The 15,278-nt window shown below is 41.2% G+C and overlaps 1 protein-coding gene across 4 annotated transcripts in view; it reads right to left on the bottom strand.

Annotated features, from left to right (window-relative positions):
- The window catches only part of IPO13 (importin 13), a 61,216-nt gene that overhangs the window by 19,029 nt on the left and 26,909 nt on the right, over nt 1-15,278 (bottom strand). For all 4 annotated transcript variants that reach the window (XR_016280443.1, XM_089514967.1, XM_089514968.1 and 1 more), the window contains exons 3-9: nt 7,703-7,843; nt 7,068-7,209; nt 4,775-4,941; nt 4,470-4,590; nt 2,918-3,065; nt 2,497-2,678; nt 903-929 (exon numbers count right to left, since the gene is read on the bottom strand). Coding sequence is in view for 3 of the 4 variants with exons in the window: in XM_089514967.1 (XP_089371093.1) it covers nt 903-929; nt 2,497-2,678; nt 2,918-3,065; nt 4,470-4,590; nt 4,775-4,941; nt 7,068-7,209; nt 7,703-7,843 (928 nt within the window). In the remaining variant the exon portion in view is untranslated. The remainder of the gene's footprint in view (nt 1-902; nt 930-2,496; nt 2,679-2,917; nt 3,066-4,469; nt 4,591-4,774; nt 4,942-7,067; nt 7,210-7,702; nt 7,844-15,278) is intronic.

Raw genomic sequence — 15,278 nt, 5'->3', positions numbered from 1 at the left:
TCATCCCATTATTCAACCACAGAGTCTATGTTTGATCTAAGCCTTGTGGAGGCTCAGCTCAGAAACTAGTTTTTATAGGAAGGACCCAGGAACAGAGTGGCCAATGTCAAGAATCTTGAGATACATGTATTTACAGGCAAGGCTCATGCTGTTTGAAGTCAAAGAAAGTGGTGGGAGGGGAAAGGAATCAGAATTCTATCTTTGGTAACTGGACATCAATTTCTCTACTCTTTTTGTTAATGCTCTTATTGGCTATACTGTTAAATGTCACTAAAATAATATAGTTTGCTCTCCCCATACGCGGGGGATCCATTCCAGGCCCCCAGCGTATGGAGAAAACAGCATATGCTCAAGCCCCATAGGAAATAATGGGGCATGTGCTTGTGGCGGTGCGCAGGGCACACAGTGCAAGTATGCACCCCATTATTTCTGCCTGGGCTTGCCTTCCACATGAGCTCAAAGCTGCAGAAGGCAAGCCCACCTATAAGGAGGGCCAACTAGCTTGATAGGTAATAGAGTCTTATATATTCCTTAGTTTTCTGTAAAGGTAAAAGTAAAGGTAGTCCCTTGACACTGATGTCTAGTTGTAACTGACTGTAGGGGGTGGTGCTCATCTCTGTTACTAAGCCGAAGAGCCAGAGCTGTCCAATGACAACTCCAGCATAACTGCACCGAACGCCGTTACCTTCCCACCAAAGTGGTACCTATTTATTTACTTGCATTTACAAGTACTAGGGTGGCAGAAGCTGGGACTAGTGATAGAAGCTCACGCTATCATGCAGCACTTGGGCCTCAAGCTGCCAACCTTCCAATCTTCTGATAATCAGAATTGGCATCTTAACCATTAAGCCACTGCATCCCTTTTTAATCTTCTGTACCAAAGAAGAAAATGAGCATCTTACCTTGTGAATCTGCTTCATTAGCACATCCTACAGAAGGAAAGATAAGAAAAAGTGTATTTTCTCATTATAGTAGGGGTTACTTAGAGTATCAGCTGACAACTACGAGATGCAATCACAGGCCTCAAATACAAGGGTGGAGGAGGTATTACAGGGAAGTACACTTGCAAGAGAAGAATTGGATCTTCCTGGGATGATGTGCAATGAAGAAGGGGAATCAGAGGTTCATCATAGGAAACTCATTATGTTTAGTTCACTCTTGAGTTCCATCATGCAAGCAAGGGTCAACAGCTCTAGTCCCTTACATATGTTGCAAATACAGCTTTCCATTTTTCAGCAGCAGTGTGATTCTATAGTTTGTATTCAGGCAAGCAGAGGACTAAGCCCCATCATGATTAAATTATTTCCACCGGAATACCTTAAAACCCACTACCACCAAGACAGGTGAGCAGCGATCTTGAAAATGATAAATTCAAACTATCTTTACAGATTATTGTCTTAATTTTTTTCACACTGACAAAGTGCAACAACAATAATAATAATAATAGGATTTATTTATATGCCGCCCAATCACTGGGAATCTGGGCGGCTTACAACAGAGGGGATAACAGACGGTTCCCTGCCCTCTGGCTTACAATTTAAAAGACACGACACAAAAGAAGAAGGGAATGGTGTGGGGGGGAGGGGATCAGGTCCAGCAGTTCTTCTCTCCCTCTGAGGCCTGGACCAAGGCAGATGGACCGGAGGGAGGTCTCTTCTTCTTCAGGCTAGCCCTGATGGAGCTGGGCCAGCCTATTCACTCCCTTACAGGCCGAAAGATGACAGTTATGGAGGGAGGGCGCTCTATCTTCAGGCTAGCCCTGATGGAGCTGGGCCAGCCTATTCTCTCCCTCACAGGCCGAAGGATGACAGTTATGGAGGGAGGGCGCTCTATCTTCAGGCTAGCCTTGATGGAGCTGGGTCAGCCTATTCTCTTCCTCACAGGCTGAAGGATGACAGCTATGTTGACTCTTTCAAATCATTCATATACAAGGCTACCCTCCTTGTTAATTCTGTTTCTACTGCTGTAGAATGCTCCCTCCTGCACATACAGGTCAAAACTAGAATCGGCCACTTAAGACTCCCAGCTTTCCACAAGTATCTGTGATCTTAGATTTGGGATGGAAAACTTTTTCCAACCTCAAAGGCTGAATTCTCTCAGAAGATGGCCACATATAATGGTGGACGTAGCCAAATCTCTCTCTCTCTCAAAACACAACAGTGCGCACACCATACATGCATAGTCCTCTCATTAATCCACTTACCTTCCTACCACACATATCACAAAGAACATACACCACATGAACATATTCAAACACAAACCAAAGAGCATTCATACTCCCAATCAAGTACATGCCAAGAGCACCCACTTCTCTCTCTCTCTCTCTCTTTTCTTTTGTTACTGTCAGTTCTCTAGTAAATAAGGAAGCAGAAGGTAGAAAAGCTGGAGTAGGGCACAACTAGATTACAGTATGTGTAACAGAGGTCTGGGCTGCATCCAGAAAACATGCTTATGATCCCCTACAGACTACTTCCCGCTGATTTTTATTTTAGTTACCTGAGAGACGGCAACAATGTTGGCAGCATAAGGAGGCAAGTCATATTTGCATTCACGGCAGATCTTCTTGAGGGTGGAGACACTAGAGATAGATAACTCTGGATTGCCCAGAGCCTGCAACACCAGGGGCAGGACATTATTGATCATGACAGGATGGTCAGCCAGCCACTCTGAGAGGGCCCCTAAGCAGAAACAGATGACACAGTCACAGCTACTCTGTATCTTTCCCCAAATATTATCACTGTAATATAGCCAATGTATACACCCAAACACCCATACTAGTGTACACATACTGGGCATTAGAACCCAGCAGCTATTTCAAAACCAGAGCCCACCACTAGTAGTGCAAAAGCTAAACAGCCTTGGGGTCTCTGAGCGTCTGTCTCTTCAAGACATCCTTCTTTCATGCCAGCTTCCTCACCAATAGTGAACATGACTGTATCGGCAAGCTGCACATTGCTGATGCTGATGTGAGGGATGAGCCCGATAAGGCCAGGCACCACATCTGAGTAGTTGACATCTATGGTCTCTGCGATGGATTGGAACCCATAAAGCAAAGCTTCCGTGTGCTGTCAGAGAGAAGCATTTGTCAATTGAATCCATAGCCTCTCTAATGCTCCGCTTCCAATCCCCACCTGGATATGGGCAATGTAGCACCAACAAATAAATTAATAAATACTGATGCAGAAATCTAGGCATCATATTTCAAATTCTCTGTACAATTAAGGCAGACACAGAATGAGGTATACTGAGACAACTCCCACCCTAGTTTCCATTTTAGCAAAAGATATGCAAGGAAAATTCCCATAGAAAAGGGGCCTTGCAAGACTATAGGGACATGAAATGGATGAAAGAGGAGTTAGAACACATCTTGGGGACATAAAGTGGATGAAAGAGGAGTTAGAACACATCTTTACTAATGCTTCTCTTACTGAGGGCCATTTTACCAGGGTATGCATTGCCAAAGTTATAGCATATTCATTATGCAGGAATGCTGGCATCCTTTCTACTGTGTTAAGCTTCCAAGTGCCTGGACTGTAAATGATGACTCAGGCTGGGTTCTTGTTTGGTTGTCACAGTGATGAACGAGGAGCCCCAACGGTCAGTGTTGTTTGACACCTATCAGTGTTTGCCATGCCAGCTGTGTGTTGATGACACACCAAGGTGAGTAGATACATGCTGATTAGTAGCCATACAGAGACCCTTGGCCCAACATTGCTGCTGGCATGAAACAACAGAAGCACTAAGCATCCTTCTCCAGGCTAAAAGGAAATATGTTTCTGATACCAGTAGAACTTGACTTATTAGACCTCCTAATTTTACCAGTGAAAGAAATTCAAATCTTAAGCATATAAAGCCTTGCAATTAATAACAAACCCTATGACTTAGAAATGAGTTTCATTGCAGGGGGAATTATCTAAACATCTTCTGTCTGGACTGAAGACAGTCAGCTGTTGGCATTACTTCACTGAAGCTGCATTTGTGAATTCTGCAACTTTGTCAGAGATTCTTGCATAATTTGACAATTAGAACTGTACCAAAATGCATTTAAAAACATTTAAGTGTCAAACTTGTGGCCCTTGTGGTCTCTTCCAGCTCTACGATTCTAACTTTAGATCAAGAACTAGCAAGTGGCAAGCTGGGGCTTCAATAAATGCTCTCAGTGCCTGTTATAAAACAGCAACCCGTCTGCAACTATAAAGATATGACATGTTTTATTTCATGTCCAAATAACATTTAAAACTTTTCAGAAATCAAATTACTCTGGTCCACACAGTGCTTTGAAACTTAACAGATTTTAACCACTTTTCCCTGCAACTTAATTCCACCTTTCCTACAACAGACCCTCCACACTCTTGGTCACCATTAATGCTGTGCTTCTACCAAAATCTGCAGCATGTTCTGTCTGTCTACTTTCTTATAAGGGCAGTTAAGGGCCAGATCTCTATTTGAAAGAAGGGCTTCCCACTCACCTGCCAGGAGGATGGCTGCTCTGTGTTGGTCAGAAGGCGACCCAGTTTGTCATATAAGCTGCTCAGCAGCTCTGCTCCCAGCATTTCATACACATACATCAAGGTGTCTGAGATATCCACTCTAAGGGGACAAAAAAGAAAGGCATCACAAAGCACTCTCCCTTGCAGGGTGGAGCTAGATAGAAATTGCTGATACAATATCTAACGAATTAGTATATGCTCAAATCTTACTCCCATTGACAGAACAACTTCCCTTTTATTCCTGTGGGTAATGGTTAAGGACAGTGTCAGGCAAAAAGTCATACCGGTATATCCGGAACTGCTCCTTTTCATCAGAGGACCAGCAACTGTACTCTTCATCAGAAGGAAACTGAGCCTTATGTAGGAGTACATCCACCAGCTGGAAATAGACAGGACGATATACCTGCTGATACATGGCCTGCTTTTCTGGATCAAAAGAGAGGATGTCATCCTGTAAAAAAAAAAAGTTTAATTCTGCAAGTGTAACCTGGAAATGTTAATGTAAGGTTCCACTTCTCCAGCTGATGCAACACAAGCAATCTTCTGGCATTTCAGTGTGATCAGAAGAAATAACCAGGGAAACTCAGAAATTACATTCTTTAATCAAACTACTTTGCTCAAATCTTCTAGTTTGTCTAAAATCACCCTGACTAGTTTACAATGCCCCTGTCTTAGTAATATTATACCACTTCAAATTATTGTCCCCCTCCGAGGCAAGAACAGAAGTTGCCACAGGCCTACAAAGCAGCTGACCAAATGTACCAGTTCCTGCTTTCAGCAACCACTGGTTGCCACCTAAACAGACACTTCTAGCCATGGGAGGAATTAATCAGTTCCCAGAGTGTAGTATGTCTGCTCCATGGAGAATACTGGGCACTTCAATGCTGCTTTATGGTGTGATTTGGAAAACACTACATTGCAGGCTGGGCTGAGACTGAAATAGCAATGGAGATCTGTAGAGAACTCTGGGTCACTGAGTTCATATACAGCAAAGCAAAGAGGAAAATAGGACCTTCTCAAAAACGAACAACCAATAAACTGAAAGTATTAGAAAATAATAATTAAAACTGATGCCTGTCTATTTGACTCTGGATTACTGAGATTAATCCCACAGCTTCTCTGGTGCTCCTTTATACCTATAGTAGATAGGCATAAATGATTCCATTTTCACTAGACACACTTCCACTAAGCATGGCTTATGGAACCTTTAGTCTCCAGATATTTGAACTACAACTCTTTGTTCCTTACTATTGGGTATGCTGTGTGGGGATGATGGGAGCGGTAGGCCAAATCATCTCTAGATCATGAAGGATATTTACACAAACAACAGCAAAAGATTTCACAAAGCATTCTCTTGGCAGCTAAACCCATGCTGCCCAGCACAATGTTCAGCTGAAAGACTGGGAAGCCAGGGCCACAATGAGAATTGCAAAGCTGTGCTGTTTGCTTTTGCAAGGTAAACACTGCCTACACAAGATGTTGCTTCAATTCCACTTTCTTCATTAGTAATTATGTGCCTATGGACTTGAGTACTGCACCAGTCACTTGCTGAGACAATGCATGACCTCATCCCATTTCAAGCTGGCACTCAGAGAAAGGGAGTTCAGCAGCTAGCCTTGCTCTTGGGCAGTACAGGAGTGTGTCACACTAATTTGCCATGCTAATGAAGCTTCCAGGCACCAAACGAGGTGGGGGTGGGGAGTGCAAGTTGGACCAGGCTGCACTGCTTCTAGGATTGCATCTCAGTCTAGAAGCAATCATACACCGCTACAGAAACATACAGATCAGCACTGGTACTTGGAATAAAACAAGTAGCAGCACTGACTGTCAGGAAAACAAGCAAAGTTACCTAGAAGATTCTCCCTGACAAAGCCATTGCAGAAGATGAGGTAATCCAGTAACTCTTAGGGTCACATAAGGTGTCCTGTCATTTGCTCTGAACACTGAATATCCTATCATTTGTTCTGAATTTTGATTCCATCAGAACTGTTAGCAAAGGTAGTCTCTAGCAGAAGGGAAAAGCCTGACTCTAGAGGAAAAATATGGCAAATATCTCAGGAATAATCAGTTTGGACCTTGTAACTTATGAAGTGCTCAGTCTCATTCTTCAAGAAGCTAGAACTTCAACTGCAAACCAAATATCTTGGCCAGCTTAGATAGGCAATGCCCCCAGATGTATCTGGACATCTTCTCTGTTGCCTGGAACATAATCAGGTTGATATACAGTTCTAGTATCCTGTCCACATAGTGAAAAAAGAGGAAAGACTCCAATGAGCAGTATGATAATAGTAAGGTCTTGTAACATAGTCTGGCTTTCTAGCTATACTAGAACAAAAGAACTTCTACTCTACCAAGCACAGAGTTACAACCAAGAATTTTCAATGGAGACCCTTACACAGTGCCTCATAACATTCCATTATACTCAGTCCAAAACTCAAATCAATACAAATTAAATGATATGGATTTGCACATATAAAACAGCTGTTGTAAGGCTGCATGGCAACATACAATGAACAAGCTGTATCAAGCCTGAAAGATGCCACCAACAGAGGCATCTTCAGAAAGATAAACACTAACCTGCAATGTGTACCAGAATGTAAGTGTAAGGGAGCTTGTAGTCTCATTGACAGGATAGTGTCCTGGGATTCCAGTGCAGAACATTATCATATTGACTAGAGCAAGGAAGCTCTGCCAGTGGTCCACTTGATCCAGGAGAGCTCTGTGAAAGGCAGAACGTATGCATCATCAGGTATATCTATAATGGCAGTTCATGGGAACAGCAAGCACACCAAGATCAGATCTATACAAGGTATGTCTATACTACAGGCCGTTGGACTGGATTGGCCCCTGAGGTCTCTTCCAACTCTAGGATTCTGTGACCTTATGACCAAGAGCAAAACCTAAATGACCTATCAGATTATGAAACAAATGACACATCAAGTTGACCAGCTAGAGCTGATTTAAGATCTCCAGTAGCTTCTACTGTACAAGCTCTATGCAATCTCACCACAACCATGCAGAGGTAGTCCAGACCATTATGTGGATATTTGGGCTGTTTTCAAATGGGATTTAGTAAACCTGTAGGTTGCTTAGCTGCAAGTGAACCTAGTATGGCAGAGGAAAGGACCCAAACGTGTCCCCTAATGACCAATGTAGAATATACTCTGTTTTGTAGCATCACTGCTATCCAATTCCATCACCATGCTCCTTACCGGGAATGATTCTCTCCTAGGGCCACCGCAATACGACAGATCCCATGAGATGTCTCCATATCTCTGCTCTGGACTGCTTGACGTAATTGTTCCTGTAGTCCCAGCACAGGGGGGATGAGCTTCAGAAGAGTATTCACATACCTGCCAAGGAAGAGATAAGATGGGAACGAATAGCTCTATGAAACCCCATGAAACCCTATCTTCTTTATCAAAGTAAAACAATCCCTGCTAGATCAAACCAAAGATTCATCTAGAAGTGCATTCTGTTTCCACAGTGCTTCCACAGGAAGCTCGGGAGTAGAAAGTGACAATCACAGTCCTGCCATTTGCTTTCCAGCATTTGTTATTCAGAGGTAAATGAGTCTCATTTCAGGAGGAGGTGGGATAAGTCAAATAAATAAATAAATACCACCCCTGAACCCCAGAGTTCCGTTTAACTATCATGGCTAATAAGCATTAGTAGACCTCTCCTCATGAATTTTATCCCTTTCATATCACCTAAGCCAGGAGCAATCCAGATATCTTATGACAGTGAATTCAACAGGTTACTTGTGAACTGCATAAATAGCAGCTTTCTTTTTGTCTCACCTGAATCTACTTGCTTACTTGCTAATTAGCTTACTTGCTGTTCACCGCTATGATCTTTGGAATAGCGGTATATAAATAAAACAAATTATTATTATTATTATTATTATTATTATTATTATTATTACTGCCAGTCAGTAGAAGGGGTCACCTGGCATTTCCTACTCAAACACTTTCTCACATCATTCTTGTTTTTATAATGATTCTTCTTGGCACAGAGGAGTCTGCTAACTTACATTAAATGCTCTGCTCTTTAATAGCAAATATTAAAAAAAAAAGACGCTCACTGACAAATCCTGCTAGAACGATGTATAGTACCAACATGTTCATGACAAAGTCATGCAATACCCTAAAGAATAATCAATCTATTGCAACATGAGCATTTACAGTCTAGAGTCTACATCAGGTATATAGACTCTATATACCAGAGAAATAGTAGATTTGTATAAACAGTTGGGGGAAGACCATTTCCAATAAGGCTAAACATAAAATACAAAATAAAAAGAAGCGTGATTAATACATCTTAGATCCAATGATGCCTAATAACTTAGAATTATAGAGTTGGAAAGGCCTCATGGGCCATCAAGTGCAATTACAAGTTCAATGCAGGATTCCCCAGCTAGAGCGTCCCCAACAGATAGCTGCCCAGATTCTAAGACAACTAGACAACTGGTTCAACTGCCAAACCACTTTACTGCCAAAAAGTTCCCTTTAATGTTCAATTTAAGACTATTGCATATAGAAAAACAGATAACCCATGTATGTTTCTTCTTTTCCCAGATAAATGCCAGGACCAGCTCATACCAAGTGCTGTATCCAGCTGCAGGCTTTTATTCAGAAAGAATAAATCTGCAGTATTTTCTAAGTAACTTCACCTATGGAAAAGTTTTGGTTATAAGGCAGCCAACTTAATTTAAAAGGTAGCGTATTTATATTGATGATGGATGATGTTGATGTTGATGATGATTTTTTTATAAATATATAGAACCAAACAAAGGCATAAAGTAAGTTCAATTTTTATTTTCCTTTCCTTTCAAACCGAATGATGGGCTCTTCAATTTCTGCTAGTCAGATAGCCAATCCAAAGTCAGCCCTCTATTATGGTACCAATAAAAAAATGCCTGCCTCTGTCAGGCAACATCCAATTACATCTCTGAAATTTTAATACCTCATTTCTGTTCTCTGTTGATAACTTCTATATTCTTATCATGCATCCCGCTTGCTACTATCCGTCTAAATCTTATCTTGGTTTTTGTAACTTGCCAGTGCCTTACCTTCTTGTTGATTCAAATAACCCACTATTTATCATTATTGCAAAGGTACAAATTATTCTTCAAAATATCAGCTAACTTTGTTAATTTCTAGTCTAACCCAATATTGGTATTTGTTTTCAAGCACACAATACTGTATTGCATTCTATAAAAATATATATGTAAATGGGTTTCTAGAACACCTACCTGAATCTAAAAAGAATGCGTAACAGGATGGAACCTCACAGTTCAGTAACAATTTTCGGAATCCTTCTAAACTCAGCTTCCAGCCTGAATTTAGCATGGAAATAACAATGATTGACCTAATGCCAAGAGATGGATCAGAGGAATGCAATCCTCTTAATTCTCCTGGACCTCTTATGACATTTAATACCATTGGCAACTATATCATCGTAGACACTCTGCATAGGAGACTGAGTCACAGTGCTCCAGCAGTTCCTTTCGTACAGTCTAAAAAGGTGATAGAGACAACTGCTTGACCCTATGGCAGTTATGCCATGGTATTCTGTTGAGCTCTGCTATAGCTCCCATGCTATTTAACATCTACATGAAGTTACTGAGATTATTTGTGGATTTGAGGTCCAGTGGTGACACCCAACACACTCATTTTCATCAAATTCAGATGATGCTGTAGAAGTGCCTTGAATTTATAATGGCCTAGATGAGGGCCAGTAAACCAAAGCTCAGTCATACCAAAACAGATGCAGTTGGTAGGTGGTTCATCTTGTTTAGAAGATGATGCATTACCTTTTCTGGGCAGCTATTTTAAGCATCTAGTCAGGATTACTCGGGCTGAATCTGCACCACAGAAATAATCCAGTATGACACTGCTTTAAATTCCATGGCCCAATATTATGGAATTCTAGGAAGTATAGTTTTGAGAGACTTTAGCCTTCTCTGTCAGAGTGTTCTGGTGCCACATCAAACTACAATCTCCAGAATCCCATAGCAGTGAGCCATGGCAATTAAAGTGATGTCAAACTGGATTATTTCTGCAGTGTGGATGCAACCAATGAGACTCCTTTTTACAAAGTCTTTTTATATCCATCTATTCCTTTTCTTTCTCAACCTCCATCTAGCACTGGGAGGATGGTGAAATGGAGCTAGAGAAACACATATCTTCAGTGTCAAGTTGCAGCAGCATGTCTGCGGTAAACAACACTATATCGCTTGAACTAGGAAAGAATGGGAATCTGCTCTAGCCATCCCTCCTGTAGCTGTTTGTGCCTACTTACAACAGATAAGATAAACAGCATCTGCTTTCAGGGTTCTTTATTCAGCTTGTGTGAACAGCCAAACAGAAATGTTAAAAAGCATAAATCTGTAAATTTGGTCATCAAAAAGTGGGGGATGGTGAAAGAAAAGAAATCATTCCTGGATGCATTTTGGATTTCAATCTTTTTATTGTGGTTTTAATTAACACAAAATAAAATATATTCTGATTCTTCTTGATTACTTGATGCATTTTGCTACAAGCATTCAAATGGTATGTAGAAAGTCCAAAATGTTTTTGCTTACTTATGCAAAGGCTTACCTGACCTGATTGTTTCATTCCACAAGTGCATACTGTTAATTTTGAATAGAAGTACTCTGAAACATGTTAGTCTGTTCTTTTATGGTGTAGGAACCTATTCTTATTCTTTCAGTTTTAAATCTATCTCTAGTACCAAATGTTTGTTTAAAGAAATAATACCTAGGAACACATCTGCTTCATTAACTGAGGTACGCCTGTTGTATAACATGTGCAGGAGGCATGTATTCATATATGCACAAGCTTACACCTTGCTAGTCCTTTCTCAATCTCTTAAAGAAAAAAGCATGAAGTGCTTACAAAATTCACTCTTCCATGTGGACAATTGCTACCTTATACAGTAGGCCCTCCTTATACACAGGTTTTTATACATGGATTCAAGCATGCACGGCTTGAAAATATTCAAAAAAGTATAAATTTCAAGTATCAAACCTTGATTTTTCCATTTTATATAAGGGATACCATTTTACTATGCCATTGTATTTAATGGGACTTGAGCATACACAGATTTTGTTATTCACGGGGGTTTCTGGAACCAAACCCCAGCGGATAACAAAGGTCCACTGTACATAATATGTTATGCACATATAGGGTTGCCATAAGCCGGCTGGGGGCGGGACAATCCCGGGTTTTGACCACTAGGGGGCGTCCCTGCACGGTTTCCTCCTTGTCCCGGGTGGATGAGGTTGCCTTTGCTGGCCCTTGCAGAGCTGCGCGCAGGGCTAATGAGGAGGACTTCCTCCTCCTCAGGCTGGGTCCTCCAGGCCTGAGCCTGTGAGGGCTGGCAGGGGGCGGGGCTGTTCCAGCCCCAGTCTGCCCCCATTGGCCAGCCAGACTCAGGAGGAGGAGTTCCTCCTCTGTTGGGCTGGGCTGCAGCCAGAGGGGAAAGGAAAGGGCCATTTCCTTTGCCCTTTTTTGGTGCCAGGGAGGAGGAGGAGGAGGAGGAGGAGGATGAAGAGGAAGAGAAGGAGAAGGAGAAGGAGGAAGTACTGTATGTGTTTTTTAAACTGTATTTTTAAAGTGCATTTTAAGCTGTATTTTTAAACTGTATTTTTAAAGTGCATTTTAAGCTGTATTTTTAAACTGTATTTTTAAAGTGCATTTTAAGCTGTATTTTTAAACTGTATTTTTAAAGTGCATTTTAAGCTGTATTTTTTAAACTGTATTTTTAAAGTGCATTTTTAAGCTGTATTTTTAAACTGTATTTTTAAAGTGCATTTTAAGCTGTATTTTAAGCTGTATTTTTAAAGTACATTTTAAGCTGTATTTTTAAACTATATTTTTAAAGTGCATTTTTAAGCTGTATTTTTAAACTGTATTTTTAAAGTGCATTTTAAGCTGTATTTTTTAAACTGTATTTTAAAGTGCATTTTAAAGCTGTATTTTTAAAGTGCATTTTTAAGGTGTATTTTTTAAACTGTATTTTAAAGTGCATTTTAAAGCTGTATTTTTAAAGTGCATTTTAAGCTGTATTTTTTAAACTGTATTTTTAAAGTGCATTTTAAAGTGCCTTTTCTGTGTATTTTTGATGCTTTTAATGCTAACAATTGTCCCTTGCTTCGACAAGGATAGTGTGGTGATGATGTGATTTGAGTCAGCTTCTGAAGTTGAGAGAGTGTCTCCTTTCAAAGTGTGGTTTTGGTGTATTTTTTGTGCTTTTAATGCTAACAAGTCTCCCTTGTTGTGACAATGATGGTGATGATGGTGATGGTGATATTGATATCAGCAAGCCTCTCAGGCATGGCCAATGTTAGCTGCTCTGATTTTTACAAACTCATGTGCAGTGAAAAAAAATCAAAGTCCCTTGACTAAGTACACACTTCTGAGAAGTAGAGTTGGTGCAAGAAACCTGAAACGGCAAATCCACTTCTTGTGAAACCACCTTGACATGTTCAATATGCATAGCCATGTTAAACCATGCTAAGTGTTAAACTCAAGGGGTTTGATTATGGAATAAGCCTCTGAACTATGCAAGAGGCCATGTTAAGTAAAGCCACGTGAAGTGCCCAAATGTGCTGTTGTGTGTGTTTTGGAATGGAGGGGGGTGGTTTGGGCAGAAAAGGAAGTCCATTTCTGCCATCTGACTAGGAATAATGCCCAAATGTCCTCCATTTTGATCATGCCTAAGAAACATGCATTTATATTAACATTTTTAAAAAGCATCAATTTTTTCCGCGTGTCCTCCATTTTTATAAAATGTGCCCTACATTTGAAAAGGTTGTCCTACATTTGCCCTACATTTGTCCCGGTTTGGAGGTCCTGACTTATGGCAACCCTATGCACATAGAGGATAGTGGCACATCTGCCTACTCCTTCAACACAGGAATCAGAGCTTTGCCTTGTGTAAGGATCTGCCCTGCCCACAACAGTCAGAGCCAGGAACTAGATTGTTAGGTTAGTCTTTCTCTATTCCTTCACCCACTGGTCTACCCAAATAACATTTTTATTAGTCTAATAAGTATTAGACTGTTCAACATTGCCAATTCCAAAACCTGTACTCTATAATCTCTCTGACTGAGTCTTCCATGATGAAAAAACAGTCCAGGATGACTCCACAATGCAAACATGGAGTCCACAGTGCCACAAATGAAAGGGAAACAAAATTTTGAGCGACCACCACCATAGCAACAGCTACATATAAGAATCCTGCCGCATTTTAGAAGATTAAACATACTGGGGTCTGAGGTTTCATAATAAGAAGTCAACCTCACTTGATTCACAGATGCACAAAACTGTTTTTGCTTTCCTGGTATTTATTAGCTATATTCCAGTAAGATCACCATCTGAATGCTACACAAGATCTCAAAAGTGCATTTTATCCAAAAACAGAACAGGTTGGCAGGAAGTAAAAAGGTTCTACTCAAACTTCAGGAAAAACATGTGGATAAGATTTCCTTGGACTTCTCACAGTCCACAGTCTTTCTTTTTTCTTTCTTTCGTGTCGTTCTATCACCTCTTGCCATTTTACAAAGACCACATTCTCATCCACTGTGAGGGTAACATCTTCTGAAATGGAATAAGAAACCAAGAATATATGCCATTCACATAATTTATTTCAGCTGAAGAGTCGGGGTGGGGGTCGGGTGGGGGTGATCAAGATCCCTGAATATCCATTTCCTCAAATCAGAAGTACAAATGCTCACGCAGTGCTATCCTAGGGGCACCCAGATAGCTACTCCCTCCCTCAGCACAGCAGCATTCCAGAACCATAGAAGCAATTTCATGCCTGTCAATCTCCCGCTGCTGCCAATAAGTGATTGTAGCCATGACAACAAACATAGAGGAAATGGAGGGGAAGAGAAAAAGATGGCCCCCAGAGAGAGGCTGTGCTGGCGGCTAATCGGCCAGCTGTCAGTTACCTGGCTGCTGAGGCATATTATCTGGAGATGCAGCTATTCCACACTCAGCCACCTACCCCCACTGCACATATAGCCCACAGATACAGGTGGAAGGAGACATATATGCACTACACATTTCAAAGGCCACCATTATATTGGTTTACTTGAGTTATTCTACCGAATATCAGGTTTTGATGTGAAGGAAGCTCCAGAATGCTGAGCAATGCCCTGCAACACCCATCTACAGTTAGTGAGCATAGCGTACCGTCTGGCAAACTGAAAAGCATCTGCTTGAGTCACTGGCATTTAGGAGCTTTGGTCTGGTTAATAAGCATGGGAAGTGGAAGGAAGAAAAAAAGAGAGCACCGTGTAATGCCTTAAGGGTGATTCAAATGAATCCCTTTCTACACCGGTTTGTGTGCAAGAATGGAAGTGGAGGAGGGAAGGATGCCTGCCCCAATGGTTGCTAGAAAAGGACAAAAAAGCATGCACTGCAGCTGCCAGCAAACAGACAGCATAATGGGGGGAGGAGACAGCAGCAGCGAGAAAGGCTCATTCCAAGCAACTGCGATGGATGGGTGGTAGAAAGGAAGGTTAACCTCCAAGCAACTGAGGCTGGAGGAAGGCAACAGGGCTAATTCTATTGGTTAAGCCAGAGCCACACTGCTACTACCTCATACCATACCAGCTATAATAGTGCTAGGATAAACACATGGCTCATGTTCTTTAACAGGAACCAGGCTGGTTGCTCACCCACTTATCTCATTTTACAGAATCTGAAACAAAGATCCTTCCTTGCTTTGAATTCCTCCTTAACTTACTAATGCCCCATTCTGCCCCATTATTCCATA

Source organism: Sceloporus occidentalis, unplaced genomic scaffold (genome assembly GCF_023333645.1).
Source record: "Sceloporus occidentalis isolate IW3139 unplaced genomic scaffold, rSceOcc1.0.p SCAF_3, whole genome shotgun sequence".
Lineage (NCBI taxonomy): Eukaryota > Metazoa > Chordata > Lepidosauria > Squamata > Phrynosomatidae > Sceloporus > Sceloporus occidentalis.
This window is presented reverse-complemented; position numbering and strand designations above follow the sequence as displayed.